The sequence below is a fragment of the Oratosquilla oratoria genome, chromosome 13 (genome assembly GCF_046742065.1).
Source record: "Oratosquilla oratoria isolate Oo_2021 chromosome 13, ASM4674206v1, whole genome shotgun sequence".
Taxonomy (NCBI): Eukaryota; Metazoa; Arthropoda; class Malacostraca; order Stomatopoda; family Squillidae; genus Oratosquilla; species Oratosquilla oratoria.
Genome location: NC_134789.1, coordinates 42,183,935 through 42,199,963, shown reverse-complemented (window position 1 = coordinate 42,199,963; position 16,029 = coordinate 42,183,935). Strand labels below are relative to the sequence as shown.

Sequence of the window (16,029 nt, the reverse complement as noted above, 5' to 3'; positions counted from 1 at the left end):
TTATTGGTGACCCCCATCCATGCTTTGTCGATCATCTCAAGTGGTCTTTCCAAAACTCTGAGAGTGAGGTTGGTCCCCTCAGTCACCTCAAAACAATGCTCAAAGAGCACTTTAATGTAGAGCTTCTTAAAGTTTGAGATGACCTGCTGATCCATGGGCGTAAAGGAGTGGTGTTGGGAGTCAGGAACTAGATCTTGATTCATTGAATTTCATCAAGGTCATCTTCTAGACCTGGTGGATGGGCAGGAGCATTGTTCATAACAAGCAAGACATGAAGTGGCAGATTCATCTTGAGCAAATATTTTTTCACAGAAGGACCAAACACCATTGATCCAATCCGTAAAAATGTCATGTGTTACCCAAATCTTAGTGTTGGACCTCCACATCACACTTAGCCTGCTCTTCTGGACTTTACACTTGTTAAAGGCTTGTGGATTTTCTGAATGGTAAATGAGCACCAGTTTCACTTTCAAATTGCTGCTTGCATTGGCACAAAACAGCAGTGTGAGAAGGTTTTTCATTGGCTTGTGGCCGGGCAATGGTTCTCTTCCTCTGTTATAGGTTTTCTTGGCATCTTCTTCCAGAAAAGACCCATCTTGTCACAATTAAAACCTGCTGTGACAGATAACCCTCAGAATCCACAAGCTTCCTAAAGTCACTGGTAAAGTTCTCTGTTGCTTTTGTGTCAGAGCTTGGTGCTTCACTCTGCCCCACAATGCTGTGGATGCCAGTTCTTCTTTTAAATTTCTCGAACCACCCATGACTTGCCTTGAATGCTTCTTCTTTGTCCATTGCTGTTCCTGGCATTTTCTTAACAAGGTTGGTGAAAATTATTTTTGTTTTCCCACAAATGGTGCTCTCATTAATAGTGTAACCTTGCATTTGATCCATATGAGAAGCAACTTTTCAAAATCATCAAGAATACATGGCCATGGCATTGATATTCTTGTCAATCCCTCCGAAGCATCTATGTCCATCTTGTCCTTGTTCTTGAGGATAGTGCAGATTGTTGATGTAGTCTGATTGTATGTGCATGCTAGGTCAGTCACACTCACACCTTGTCCTCCCTTCTCAATGATTTCACATTTCACTTCTATAGTGATGTCTTCTATTATCCCAGTCTTCTTGTGTTTTTTTTTCTTCGGAAATATTCTTGCAAGGGTGTAGCCATATGTTTGGGCTACACAATGGGCTGGCAAGGGAACTTATACCCTTTTTGGGTTTTCTTGGTTTATTACAAGAATAATCTTTACAAGCATAGGGTATAATCTCCCAAAAGGAGAATATCACCCCTACCAAGTCTAAGGGAGAGTTTCTCCCCTAGTCTCCTCTATCTCTGGCAATGCAGTTGTCTGTATATAAAGGGGAATAAGCCTATCTAAGCATGTTTGGTGTAGGTTGTCAGAAACATCTTACATTTGGCATTTGTATACTAATATGTGAGTAAGTATTAGTTGCATTGTAATGAGTTTAGTAATATTATTTCTGGATGTGCCAAGACATGATGTATGTATTGGAGTTAAGATAATGTAGCTTGGTAGGTGTTAGGAAAGGTTAATGAACTGTCTGGTGACATTAGGCACTTGTGTCAGTAATCTTCATTGGATGATGGCATGATGTAGTGTTGTTATGAAGTGTTACATTACCTGAGTCAGAAGGAAATGTGCAGGTCTGCAAGATTGGAGTTATTGCTAAAGGCTAGTACCTCTTTGTATGTATGGATCACATGTCAGGCATATTATTATTATAGGTTTATTATTATAGGTTTATTCAACAATATTAAATACAATTAGACATACATATATACATTTTTTTTTTTTTTACAAAATTGGTAGTTGAAAAGGGAGAGCGAGAAGCAAAGCTTATGGGGAGTTGCTCTCCCTTAAGGAAAAAATTATTAAAGGAAATATCAGAACATTTATCAAGGCTGGATGTCAGAAAATCACATGGCCCGGACGGTATTGCAAATTGGATTCTAAAGGAGTGCAAAGAAGAACTAACAGACAAAATACACATCTTAATAAACAGCTCACTCAAAGAAGGAAAGATACCCGAGGACTGGAAAAACGCTAACATTGTACCAATACACAAAGGAGGAAACAAAGAAGAACCCACCAACTATAGACCAGTATCACTAACAAGCACCATAGCCAAAATTTGTGAGAAAATAATCAAGAATAGATGGGTAAAACATCTGGAAGACAATGACATATTAAACCCAAGACAATTCGGATTCAGACAAGGAAGATCATGCTCCACAAACTTAATATGCTTTTACTCAAGACTAATAGACATAGTGCAAGAAAGAAATGGATGGGCTGATTGTGCATTCCTAGACTTGCAAAAAGCCTTTGACAAAGTACCACACAGAAAACTACTAAAAAAACTGGAACACATAGGAGGAATACAGGGAAACCTACTAAAATGGATAGAGGACTTTCTGACTGGTAGAAAGATGAGAGTAGTGCTCAGAGAAAAATATTCAGACTGGAAAGAGGTGATCAGTGGAGTACCGCAAGGATCTGTGCTGGCACCAATAATGTTTGCTATCTATATGAATGACATGGATGAGGACGTGAACTGCTACATGAGCTTCTTTGCCGATGACGCCAAACTGCTAAGGAAAATAGAAACTGATGAGGACTGTGAAGCACTGCAAGAAGACCTAAATAGGGTATGGAACTGGAGTCAGAAATGGGAAGTGGACTTTAATACTAAGAAGTGTAGCATAATGGAGTTTGGAAAAAGCAAAAACAGAATATCAGGAAAATATACAATTGGAACCAAAGAAGTAAAGAAAGTAGGATCCGAAAAAGATTTGGGAGTAATTATCACGAACGACTTGTCCTATGATATACAGATTAACAAAATTGTCGGGGAGACTTACAACTTGCTAAGATCAATAAAAGTGGCGTTTACATACTTGGACGAAGACATGATGAAAAAAATATTGGTTACATTGATAAGGCCTAGATTAGAGTATGCAGCGACATTGTGGCCCCCCAGTACCAAAAAGAATATAAAGAAAATAGAAAGAATCCAAAGAGCAGCTACAAAAATGGCACCTGCACTTGCAAACCTATCATACGAAGAGAGATTGGCTAAACTGGAGTTACCGACACTGGAGCAAAGAAGAGAGAGAGGTGACCTATTGACCATCTACAGAATCATGAAAGGCACAGAGGTACTCGATAGTGAGAGCTTACTTAACTGGGACAAAAGAAACACAAGAGGACATGGAAAGAAAATAAAAAAACATAGCTATAGAAGAGAACTGAAGAAAAACAGTTTTCCTCATAGAGTTTTGGACACTTGGAACAAACTGGACAATGGAATAGTATGCGCAAAAACCATTCATGAGTTTAAAAACAAACTAGACACTGCAAGATACAAAGGCGGGACATCACGAGCATAGCTCCCCTTCCCGCAAAATACAACTAGGTAAATACAACTAGGTAAATACATGCATACACATATATACACACACACAATGACATGCGTCACGACGTCCGCTAACTCCGACCTCACGTAGAAATCGGGGGCACGAGCGAGCATCGCAACTTGTGGGGGTCAGGTGAGAGGTGAGAGGTCAGGTCGATTGTTGACGGGACGATAAATATAATTGCTTAAAGCGCAGATCTGGGTCACCGTGACCTGCTGGAATAGAAAAAAAAAGAGCGGCAGACTTGGGCAGTGCATGACAGTTTCTCCATGAATACAACCATGAAATGGACCTGAAGTGTTCAATATACTAATACTTATAGATTAAAGACTTTTTTAAGTATCGTTTGAATGATGATAAACATTTTGTCTTAGGTAAATCCTTTTCCAGTTTATTCCATGTGTTAACACCTATAATAGATAAGCATTGGCTATTTTTGGTTGTTCTGTATTGAGTTTTAAAGAAGTCGTTTGTTTGCCTAGTCGCATAGCGAGTTTCGTAAGTTGAGTAAAATTTCAATATGTTTTGATTCATGTGTTTATTGTAGTTTTGGTGCATAACAATGGCAGTTTTGTACTTTATTAAGTCATTGAATTTGAGTAGATTTAGTTTTTTAAATAAATTATTTGTATGTTCCAAACGACCTACATTGCAGATTATACGCAGTGCCCTTTTTTGAGAGGTAATTATGCGTTGAAGATTAGTTTGATAAGTATTACCCCAAATTTCTGAACAATAGTTTAAGTATGGTAGTAGTAGACTACAATAAATGGTACGTAGGGTATTTTCATTGAGAATATTTCTCATTTTATGCATAATTCCTAAAGTTTTGGATATCTTATTTATCACGTGATTTATATGATGTTTCCAATTAAGTTGATCGTCTAAATACACGCCTAGGAATTTACTGACGGACGCTTTTTCAATAATTTCGTTGTTTATTTTGATCGGCTTAGTACTTTCATTATTTTTGTAGAAAAGCAGGTAGTTAGTTTTTGATACGTTTAAGGATAGCTTATTGGCTGAAAACCAGTTGGATAGTTGACATAATCCTTCATTAATTGTCTTGATCAGTTTGTCGGAATTTGTATCGGAGCATAGAATGGTGGTATCGTCGGCGAACAGTATAAATTTCATAAGGTTGGATACATTTGTATTGTCATTAATGTATAGTAAGAATAGTTTGGGTCCTAGAACTGAACCTTGAGGTACTCCGCATGTAACTGGTAGAATGTGTGATCTTTCTTCCTCAATGGCCACATATTGTTTCCTATTTTTTAGATAACTTTTTAACCAGTCATTAACTTTACCTCTTAGCCCATAATATTCGGCCTTTCGAATTAGGATTTCATGATTTACTGTGTCAAATGCCTTTTTAAGATCAATAAATATGCCGGCTGTCTTTTTCTTTTGTTCTATATTGTTAGTTATCTCTTCAATTAATTACATTACTGCTGTAGACGTTGAAAGATTTCGTTGAAATCCATATTGACTATGGTAAATGACGTCATTTTTTTTTAGAAATGAGTCAAGGCGAATTGTGAATAACTTTTCAAGAATTTTGGAAAACTGTGGTAATAGTGAGATTGGTCTATAGTTATTATAACTTGATTTGTCGGCTGATTTGAATATCGGTATTACTTTTGCTATTTTCATTGCATCTGGAAATATCCCTTGTTCAAATGATTTATTGCATATTGTCAGAAAATGATCTTTGATGATAGGCATAATTTGTTTTATGAGGTTCATATTGATTCCTGTGCAATCGAGTGATTTCTTGTTCTGCATTGATTTTACTGTGTTCATAAGTTCGTTTTCCGTGACGGGTTTTAAAAACATAGTGTTATTTATTCGGTGTTTCAAAAATGTCTCGTAAGTTTGATGTGTTGTCTTTATTTGTTTCGCGAGGTTAAGTCCTACATGGGAGAAAAATTCATTAAATTCGTTTGCCACTTCTTTTTTAGTTTTTCCTTTTTTAATAATGTCTATGAATTCATTGGTGTTATTAATTTTGTGCCTAGTTAAGTTGTTTATTACTTCCCATGTCTTTTTTATATTACCTTTATAACCTTCAAGCAGTGTGTCATAGTATTTTTTTTCACAGTTGCGTAAAATTGTTGTAAGTTTGTTTTTGTACACTTTGTATTTGTTTTCGTCTGTCAAGGACTTGCTTTGAATTGATTTCTTGTAAAGTTGGTTTTTCTTTCGACACGCGTTCTTAAGACCGTTTGTAAACCATGGTTTTGAGTTTACGTTACGTGGTTTTATTTCTACTTCTCTCTCTGGGCAGCATTTGTTTACATTACTCATGATAATGCTTACAAATTCGTTATATGATAGATTGGCATTTTCTGACTCGTAAACCTGATCCCAATTTTCTTCTTTTAAGCATTGATTTAATTTTGCAATATCTTTTTCGTCAATTTTACGTTCAAGTACAATTCTGGGTTTTGTTATGCAGTGCATTTCTTTTGGACTGATAGTGAATACCGGTAGATGGTCACTTATATCACTTATTAAGATACCACTATGAATCTCGGAGTTTACAATATTGGTGAAAATGTTATCTATCAATGTTTCACTTGTATTTGTTATTCGGGTTGGTTTATTTATCAAAGGATATATACCTTTAAGAGAAAATCATATCTGTAAAGTGTCTTGTTTGTTCATGAGTCTCATACTTAAGTAAATCTATGTTGAAGTCACCACAGAGATATAGATTTTTATTTCTAAATGGAGTTATGATTTCTTCAAGCATATTTGTGAACTCATTGATGTTTGTGCCTGGCTTTCTGTAAATACTTGTTATGACGGTATTCTTTTTAGTTTTACTGAAAATCTCAACAGCTACGCAATCAAATAGGTTTTCATACGAATTAGTGGATTGATTTATTAGTTTGCATGAAATTGATTTTTTTATGAAGATAGAGACTCCGCCGCCTTTTTGGATCTGTCTATTAGCACTGTAAGGAGTATAGTCTTGTAAGAAGTTTACTAGACATCCTGGATCAATCCATGTTTCGCTTATCACTATAACGTCAAAGCTTTTATTGAGTAACTTGAGATAACAGTCAATTTTCTGATAATTGGCGTTTAGGCTCCTTGCATTGATGTGAATTAGTGTGAAACCATCAATATCACGAAATACCGTGTCAAATTGTGTATCACTATAGTAATCGCTGTCTTTTGTTAGTTTTGAGTAAAAATTTAATTCGGGGTCAATTTGGGTATTATTGTGATTAAATATCGAAAATTCCTTTTCTGATATTTTGTCTATTTCTTTATACTTCTTAATGGCGGTATATACATCTGGGTTTTTTGATGCGAGATTTGGCGCGGAAAACAAAATATTAATTTCTGTGTTTGAGATGGCATGATAGGGAAATGTTTTTGAGCAGTCTAGGCAGAACCAGTTATTGAAAATATTGGGGTTATTTTTGGCAGTATTTACGGGTATATTTGCACACATGAAATGATATAAATGTTTGCATAATGTACATTTGAGGTGATTGGTAGGGACAAGGGTATGGCATGAAGAACAGTTTTTTGATATGTTTGTTTTAGTTTTTGTGTTAGTTGTAGTGTTCATGGTTATGTTTGTGTTAGAAGATTAAGGAATGTGAACTATTGAAATTCAACTAATTGTTCAAGATTACTTACTTGATGTACTTTTTCATCCTTGCACTTGATATACACCTTGCAGTCTCTTGTCCATGTCGAGATGATCTTCCCTTGTTTCCTCATGTCGCGTGCTGTTTTGGCAATCTCTCCGGTTCGTTTTGTCAGGTGTTCATTCACGTAGATGCCCGTCCCCTTCAATTTCTTGGCGTTTTTCAGCACGTTCACCTTCGACTTTCTTGAAACGAATCTCACGATCACATTTTGGGTACCGTCCTGTTTTCTTTTTCCCAGTGTATGGCAAGCTGATATCTCTGTGTCTCTGATCTGTATTCCCTTGTTACTTAGAGAATGGATCACTTGATTTTCTACAATGTTCTGACCACTGTTATCTGCACTATAGTCGGAGTCACCTTTCACAGCTTCCGAATACGTTTTCACAATCTTTAAACCACTGATGATTATATCTTCTCTCCTCGTGTACTGCTCTAGGTCTTCCACTCTAGCTTGGAGATTAACTACAGTCGATTTGAGATATTGTATCTCCTGCCTTTGTTGTTTAACTATCTCTTTCAACTCGCTTAGGAACTGTTGGTCTTCTTTCCTTGCTTGCATCAGGAACTGTCTGTCCTCTTCTCTTGCTTTCACAAGACTCTCCACCATATCTTCAAGTTTCTTGGAGCTGTTGCTGTTTCTGGTATGTGCCATGTTGAATTACTTTCTCGAAGGGAGCGCTGAGCAGAGGGTGTGAATGGCACGAGAGTCACTGACATTATGACATGTGACATGTCGTAATGGTTATTAATGGTATATGGATACTTTGCACTGAAAAAAAATCAAAATGCATCTGAACACAAGTTTGGAAAATGTACAATCACAAGCAACACTAAGATGCTGGCAGAACAGGCACTAAATACAGACTGACAGCCGAACTTCCCATTAGCATGAACAGAACGTTCACTCCCTATACAGTACTACCTCTCATTAACAGACTAAAAGGGGGGTAACGGTGTCCGTTGATGTGAATAATCTGTTGATTTGGAGTGGTTTTTGGGTGGCATAGTGATTGCACAGCACTAAAGAACAGCACCAAAAACACCGAAAACACAGCGAAAACACCACAAACACAGCTAATTAACATTCGTTAATGAGAGGTAGTACTGTACATATGATACGTGTCCAGTTGTTGTTGTTGTCGTTCCCTAGACTGTCTGTCCGAGCAGTCCCGTCTCCCCAAGGAAGGCCATAGCCGAAACTGGGTTTTCCCACAAATCCTTTATAGAGTGTATGTTGTGTTGTTTGCGTGCATGATTGTGTATAATGCAGTCTTCCATTATGTGTTGTATGGTATGGGGTGAAGTGTTACATCCTGGGCAGCTGTTCACAACACGGTCGTCCAGCCTCTTCTGGTAGCTTAGAAGTGCTGGGTGGTCTATGACACATTATTTCATCACTAATCAATCACCTCATTAACATTTATTTCATTTCCAGTTGCGTTTTATAATCTACTTAGTTACCACAATGCAATTATTACAATATGGTTGGAAAATACCCAGAATTGCATCCACAGAAAAATTTATTACAAAAACATATTTTCTACTGTTATGAACAATTCTGAGACACTTTTCTTCTATGATATTTTCTTTGAAAAGGTCATGTTTTTGAGTTATGTAACCCCCCTACAATTATACCAGTAAAATATTCAAATTTTTGAAATAGAAATGGGGTTTTATACCATTGTAAACGATTCTACAACTCTTTAGTTCTATGAAATTTCTGTCAGAAATGCCTCGTTTTCGAGGTATGCCACCCTCTCCAAACCTAACCTAACTTACCCAATCCCACACATGCATAACCTAGCATTATGGCCACCATGTTCTAACTAAAGGCGGCAGTCGCAGCCACGCAGGATAAACATTGATTGGCAGAAAAAGTCCCATAACATGGTTACATGTGATAGTATAGAAAGAAAATAGACAACTTGAAAACACACCATTTACTACAGAAATGCCATAGAAGAAAAGTGTGTTAGAATAGTCCAGAATAGTAGATAATCATGATTTTATAATTTAATTTGCTGTGGGTGCTATACTGGGTATTTTTTATGTACTCCTCAGCTGAGTCACTTGAAAACTACAAGATTTACTGGATTAAAAAATATATATACATTTCTAGACTCCAAGGTCATAATAAAAAATCCAAGATTTATTAGAAAATTTCAAGCATTGGCAACACTGGCCAAGAAGCAGATGGAAACAAGCTAGCCAAAAGTCACAAGGAGTCGTTCCTTGTGACTTGTTCCTAGGAAGAAAGGAGCCTTCAGATTGGGCATATGAATTATGAAATGTCACTTGTAAAGTGAGTAAAAATTTTTTTTTATATTGTTTGTTGTGCAAATCATTATGTGAGGTGCTCATTAAGAGAAGTTTGACTTTAATTTGCATATTTTGGTATTGAACTTCATTTCCCAATCTTGGCTCCTACAAAAATAGTGTCTAGGTCTTTTTGCAATAGTCTAACATCCTCCTCATTTTTTTACACTTCTCATGCTTTTCGCATCATCTGCAAACATGTTGGCATAGCTTGTTGTTCCTTCCATGTCACTGACATAAACAAAAGACATTATTGGTGCAAGCACTGAACCTTGTGGAACTCTGCTTATTACTGCTCTCTATCTAGATGTTTTATCCTTTACTACTGTCCTCATGTATCTTTTCTTCAAAAAGTCTTTAATCCATTCTAATAGTTTGAGTCGCAGTCTTCCAGCATGCTCCAATTTCTTGACTGTGAGGTACTTTATCAAATGCCTTCGTTAGGTTGAGGTACATCCAGTCCACTCACCCCTCTCTCTCTTGCATCACATCAGTCACTCTTGACTAAAAGCTTAAAAGGACATATATGACCTTCTAGATCTGAAACCAAACTGACTGTCTGTCACAATGTTCATCTCTTCAAGATATAGTCCATTGATCTTTCACAATGCTTTCGCATAATTTCACTATTGTGCTGGTTAATGATACTGGCCTATAATTTAGTGGTGTTTCCTTGTCCACCTTTGTGAATTGGCACCATGTTTCCCCTTTTCCAATCAAGTGGCACAATGCCTTCATTCAATGAACATGTAATAAAACTTTGGATCTTGTCTGCTAGTTGTTCCCTACATTAAGAATCCAGCTTGAGATCCCATCAGGTCCTGAGGCTTTTGCTACATCCAATGATCCCAGGAGATGGAGCACTTCCCTCACTTCTACATTTATATCTGCTAAATCTGATTTTTTGCTCCCCTCGCTTTTCTCCAAAAAATTGCTCTCTTTTGCGAAGACCAATTGGAAACTTTCATTCATTATTTCTGCCTGAGATGAGGCCTCTTCAAAGACCTTACTGCCCACTATTAACTTGGTGATTTCTTTCCTGTGTCTCAGTTTACCATTTATAAACCTGTAAAACAGGGTGTTATCTACATTATCATGTTTTTATTTATTCATTTATTATTATTATGATTTTTTTTTCATCTCACCTAGATATGGACCAAAAGGTCTCCTGTCGGCATGCTCCGCCTTTGTAATCCTTTGTAGATGTTAATGGAAGAGAAGGTGATAAGGGAAGATGGTTAGAGAGATTTTCAGAAAAGTGTTGAATATGGAGGAGGATAGGGAGGGAGGAGCTAGGAAAATAACTGATGGGAAAATGAAATAAAAGCAACATAGGTAAAGATGGGGTACAAAGAACAAAGTGATGAAAGCTGGTAAGTCAGCTGGGTTGAGTTGGTGTCATGTGGAGTGTCTGACAAAGGAAGGAATAGTTATAATGGATTGGCTTGTGAGGTTGTTTAATATGTGTCAAAGGGAGGGGAATGTGCTGAAAGACTGGAGTGCTTATATGATCCTATTTTACAAAGGAACAAGGTGACAGATATGAATGTAATAGTTTTATAAGGTTCAATTTGTTGTGGATAGTTAGAAAGGCATATGGGATGTTGTTAAATGAGAGGATTATAAGAGAAACAGAAGTAATCAGGGAGGAACAATGTAGGTCTAGGAAAGATAGAGGGTGTGTGGATAAAATTGTTGTAGGTAGGCAGATGTATGAGAAGTCTTTGGTAAAATGTAAAGAAGTTGTTTGTGCTCTTGTTAGATCTAGAGAAGGTTTATGACAGGATGAACAGGAAAGCATCTCTGGGAGGTGTTGCAGATATATGGGATAAGGGGAAAGCTTTTAAGGGCAATCAAAATCTTTTACACAAGTAGTAGAGGTATTAAGATTGGTAATGGTAAGAGCGAGTGGTTTGATGTGAAAGTGAGGTTGTGCTAGGGTTGCATTATGTCACCATGGTTGTTTGATGTGCACATAGATGGGGTGGTACAGGAGGTAAATTCAAGGATGGTGGGCAGAGTAGTGGAGATAGTTAGTGAGAGTGGAAGTTGGAGGTGAGCCAATGGTTGTTTGCAGATGACATTACACTTGTGGCTGGGTCAGAGGAGGTATCTAAGGCAGTGATGGAGTATTGGAAAGTATGTAATAGAAGGGAGTTGAAAATGAATGAGGGTAAAAATAGGGTAAGAATAATAGTAAGTTGGAGGAAAGTCTTAAAGGAGAAAGGCTGAAGGAGGTGGGTAGTTTTAAGTATTTAGGACTGTGTGTAGTAGGGAATGGAGGAGTGGGTTGGAGGTGAACTGTAGAGTGAAGGAAACAAGGAGGAATGAAGTGTAAACAAGGAGGAATGAAGTGTCTTAAGAAATAGAGGTCTGGGATGGATGCAAAGAGGAGAATATATGAACAGGTGATTGTGCTGATGACACTATATGTGACAGAGACTTAGGATGTAAGGAAGGCAGAGAGAAGTTTAAATGTGTTTGAGATTAATTGTTTGAGAAGTATGGTTGGGGTAATGAGGATGGATAGGGTGAGAAATGAGGAAGTGAGGAGGAGAGCTGAAGAGGTGGATGGAGTGAACTTGAGAGGAAGACCAAGAATGAGATGTAGTGAACTTGAGAGGAAGACCAAGAATGAGAAAGATGGATAGGGTGAAGGGGGCCTTGAGTGAATGGGGAATGTTTGTTGAGGTGGGAAATGAAAAGGCAAGAGATAGGTGTGAGTGGAGAATGATTGTGAATAGATGAAAAATTAATATGACCTGAAGGGATTTTTCCTTGTCTTCTCTATATATATGTATAAAAGGAAGTGGAAGGAGGACCACCATGTAAGTTAAGAGGTGGTGGTAACCAGCTTCAGCTGTCTGGCTCTGCTGTGGAGCTACTATGTCTTACAACATAGCTTCTGACCCTGACAATATATGGGGGGGGGGGAGGGGGCAGGGATGGTCCTTCAGTCACAAGAAGTTAAGATGAGAGGGAAACAAATGGGTGTGGGGTGGGTAGGGGTGCATGCCTTGGCTGGTTACTTTCTTTGTAAAAGACATATAGTGTATGAATATAAGCTATACATTATACTCTAGGGTTCTGGATCAAATATTGATTTTTATACAAATTATCATATTTTCAGGTTCTGAAATACATGGGTGGAGGACATTTGATAGAGCCCCCCTTTTCCCCAGTTTCTAATGCAAGTTACCATAAGTTAGTACGTATGCCAATTCTAACTGGAGGCAAATTAAAATGTCACACTGAAGCACAAGTTCATGCTTGGCCTCGTACCATGAAATTTTTGTCCAGGGTTCTCAGGAAATGAGATTTTGATTAATGTTTTTGTTTTATCAAATGTGTACAGGAAGGTTTATTTTGGGCTTGGTCTGGAGACAAAGTGTCAGCCTCTCACATTTACACCTTTAGGTGGAGGTGAGGGTGTTCATAGTTTTTGAAAATGAGTAGCAGAGAGATAATGCTCTCTAATATCCATCTCAGAACCACCACATGCAAGTACCAGTCCTTGGTTCCAATTGTAAATACTAGCTTGTCTAACATCTAAAGTTTTCTTACATTAAAGCTGTACATAGTGCTAATAAATGGTATCAATATTTACTTTTTTCTAGCAACCTGTGACTGAAAAGGATAATTTGATTTACTGGTATAAAAATTTATGTAAGAATTGATGATAATATAACACTTGTTAGGTAATTTAATTGTGGAGAGGTGAAGTGAAAATAATGAGAGGAAGGTAGAAGGGAGGAATCATGGGGTAGTATGCTGTTGAATACAATATTAAACAGCATAATGACACAGGGGAAAGAGCCAACAAGATATATAAATGAAGATATGCCAGTAGAATTGAACTTGATTTTTACCAAAGAGCTGGATGTGACTGAATTACTGAAATAAATGTCCCCAATAGGGAAAGTGGTCATGTGGTCCTAGTATTTATTTTGAATGTGAGGAAGGCACTTCAAGGCAGTCAAGGAAAAGTCTTACAGACAAGGAAGATATAACTTTGGTAAAGTTGACTCTCCAAGACTGAGGAAGTGCTTGGAAGATGTAAAATGAAGGGAATTCAGTGAGGAAAGAGAAACATAAGGAAAGAGTAATATCTTCCAAATAAATTGCAATAGGGGGGGAAAAATACAAAAAAAAAAAAAAAAGTGAGAATCACAAAGCAGAAAGACTGGTTTAATACAAGATGTGATCACAAAATAGAAGAGAGACAAAGCATAGGAAAAGTGGAGAAAAAGAACAAGAAAGACAAAAGAAAGAATACAAGATTGCTTGGGAAAGGAACCTCAAAAGGAATAAAGTTAAGGGAAACAAAAATGAATCTTAAGTTTTTCTTTAGACATGCAAGGTGAAGCACAAAATTGAGGGAACAGCACATGAAGAAAAAAATACAAGCTCATGTAGTGTTCACAGAATGGCTTTAAAGAAAATTAGAGAGTAATCATATATGTACAGAAATATGTCAAAGTAGAAAAATTGAGCTGAAACAAGTATTTACCTGTACTGGGTTATTGACCCAGTGTGTGAAAAATGAGGAGGTTAGGGGGGAGAGTAAGGATGGAAAAGGAGATGGAGATAGGATTGATGAAAGAGTATTTGAATGGTTTGGACACATGGAAAGAATGAGTGAAAAAGATTAGTGAAAGAAGTGTGGAAGGCAGAGGTGGGTGGAGTGAACATTAGGGGTGACTGAGGATGAGGTGGATGGATGTTGAAAGGGTGTTGAACAGGAGGAGGATGTCGATTGAGAAAGGAAGGGAGAAGACAGAAGATAGGGGTGAGTGGAGAATGGTTGTGTATGGATGATACTGTGATGAATAGAAGGGAATGGGGGGGGATTAGGGAGTGGTTATGTGTGAATGATATTTTGATGCAATCTAAAGGGATTTCTCCCCATCTCTTTTTCTGCATGAAAGGACAGAGGTGGGGTGGTCATCAATTAAATGAAATGGCCTTGCTGTGGATATGCTGTGTCTTGTGCATTGTTTTTGACCCGGGGCAATGGGCAAGATGCAGGGATAACCTGTCATTCATGAGGAGCCAAGATGAGAGGGAGGGAGAGTTGATGGATGGGAGTGGAGAGGGTTGGGGTGAAATGAGTAAGAGTGAAATAATGCCTTTTGATTTTGGCTACCTCCTGGTAAGGGGGAAAGAGCCCTTGGTATATGTATGTATGGGTTATTGACTACATTGTAACATGCAGCCAATACTTAAAGGACTGTTTTGGGGTGCCCCTAACAACCAGAGCTATTTTATTAGTCTATGTAATTCATTCACTTCATTGGATCTTGAACCACCACTTGATTCTGATCTGCCAACAGCAAGCCTTTCACTGTCCTCCTCTCCTGTGATGCTTCCATCCAGGCTGATTTTTTTTTTTTTTTTTTATGTCCAGCTACTCTTCCATGCTGTCCATTCACCTCACTCTAGGTCTATCTCTGTGTCTCCTTCCTGGTTTTGTGACCATCATCACTTGTTTTGGAATTCTACTGTCTTCCATGTGCATCATGTACCCAGCCCTACAATTTTGTTCATGTTAGAGTTAAAAATCATAGAGGATGGTACTTTTTTACTCCAGCTGTTCTTCCTTTATGATGTTCCCTTGAACCTGTCTTTTACCACTCCCATGATTCTCCCTTTTTTTGGGCCCCCTATGGTCGAAGGGGAAAAGAATTTTGCCACTATGCTTCCTGCGCATGTCATGAGAGGTGACAAAGTAGGATGGAGTCACTGGACTAAGGATCCTTCTCTCTGTATGTTCCTCCTATGAAAAATCAAGTCATAAGAGAGGCTTGGAGGACTCCAACCAAGACCTTATTAATTAATCAGAAATGAATGATTGTGGCATATATGAGAATAAAAGGGAAGAGATTGGCAGCATTTTTATGAGAAGGAAGATGGATGTATTAGTGTTAGATGAAACTAGGTTGGATGCTTGTTAGCCGAGCGGGTTAGAGCGTCGCCACTTGCGGCGGAGGTCAAGGTGACGGCAGTTCAACCCCCCCCCCCTCAGCGAGCTGGATAAAGGGCATGGCTCATTAAATTCCACGTTACAAAGCCCTCTGTAAGGGGTACCGTTCTAGGGGAGTTCACGACGTTAAACCGAATCAAGTTGAAGGGGAGGGATGAATTTGGGTTTAGAAGTGTGGTGGGGAGGGTGCTGGGAGTGAGTGCGTACGTGCGAACATATACACATCTACATTTCTCAACGCCAAGCGAGCCTGTCTCGTCCTTGGCAAGCGGACTTCCTGCCTGGACCGACTTCCTGCTAGTGTTGTCGTTTATTCGTAGCTCCAATTTCCGTCGTTTTCTCATCATTTACAGTGAAAGAAAACGTACTAGAGTCAAATTACAGGGGTGACTGCTGTATCTCTAGGAAAGCTGTCGATTTGCCCAGTATGTTTGGAAAATAATACCCTCCTACTCTCAGTGATGTTTGCAATGTAATGATGTGACATATGGGCTTATATCTGGCCAACCTAGGTTATATGGCACTCTGGATAAATGTAGGTGAGGGAGGATGATAGTTTTGTGATACGTCACAGAGGTAAATGCAACGAGGAAGTCTAACAATAAATGCCGAGC

At 38.1% G+C, this 16,029-nt stretch overlaps 1 protein-coding gene across 2 annotated transcripts in view; it reads left to right on the top strand.

The window, feature by feature from the left end:
• Positions 1-13,034, top strand: part of LOC143032402 (acyl-coenzyme A thioesterase 5-like) — a 110,992-nt gene extending 97,958 nt beyond the window's left edge. Inside the window, exon 9 of one of the 2 annotated variants that reach the window (XM_076197127.1) lies at positions 12,563-13,034. In XM_076197127.1, coding sequence (XP_076053242.1) covers positions 12,563-12,748 — 186 coding nt within the window. In that variant the 3' untranslated portion in view covers positions 12,749-13,034. The remainder of the gene's footprint in view (positions 1-12,562) is intronic. The other variant, XM_076197126.1, reaches the window with a different exon arrangement.
• The last annotated feature ends 2,995 nt before the right edge of the window (positions 13,035-16,029 follow it).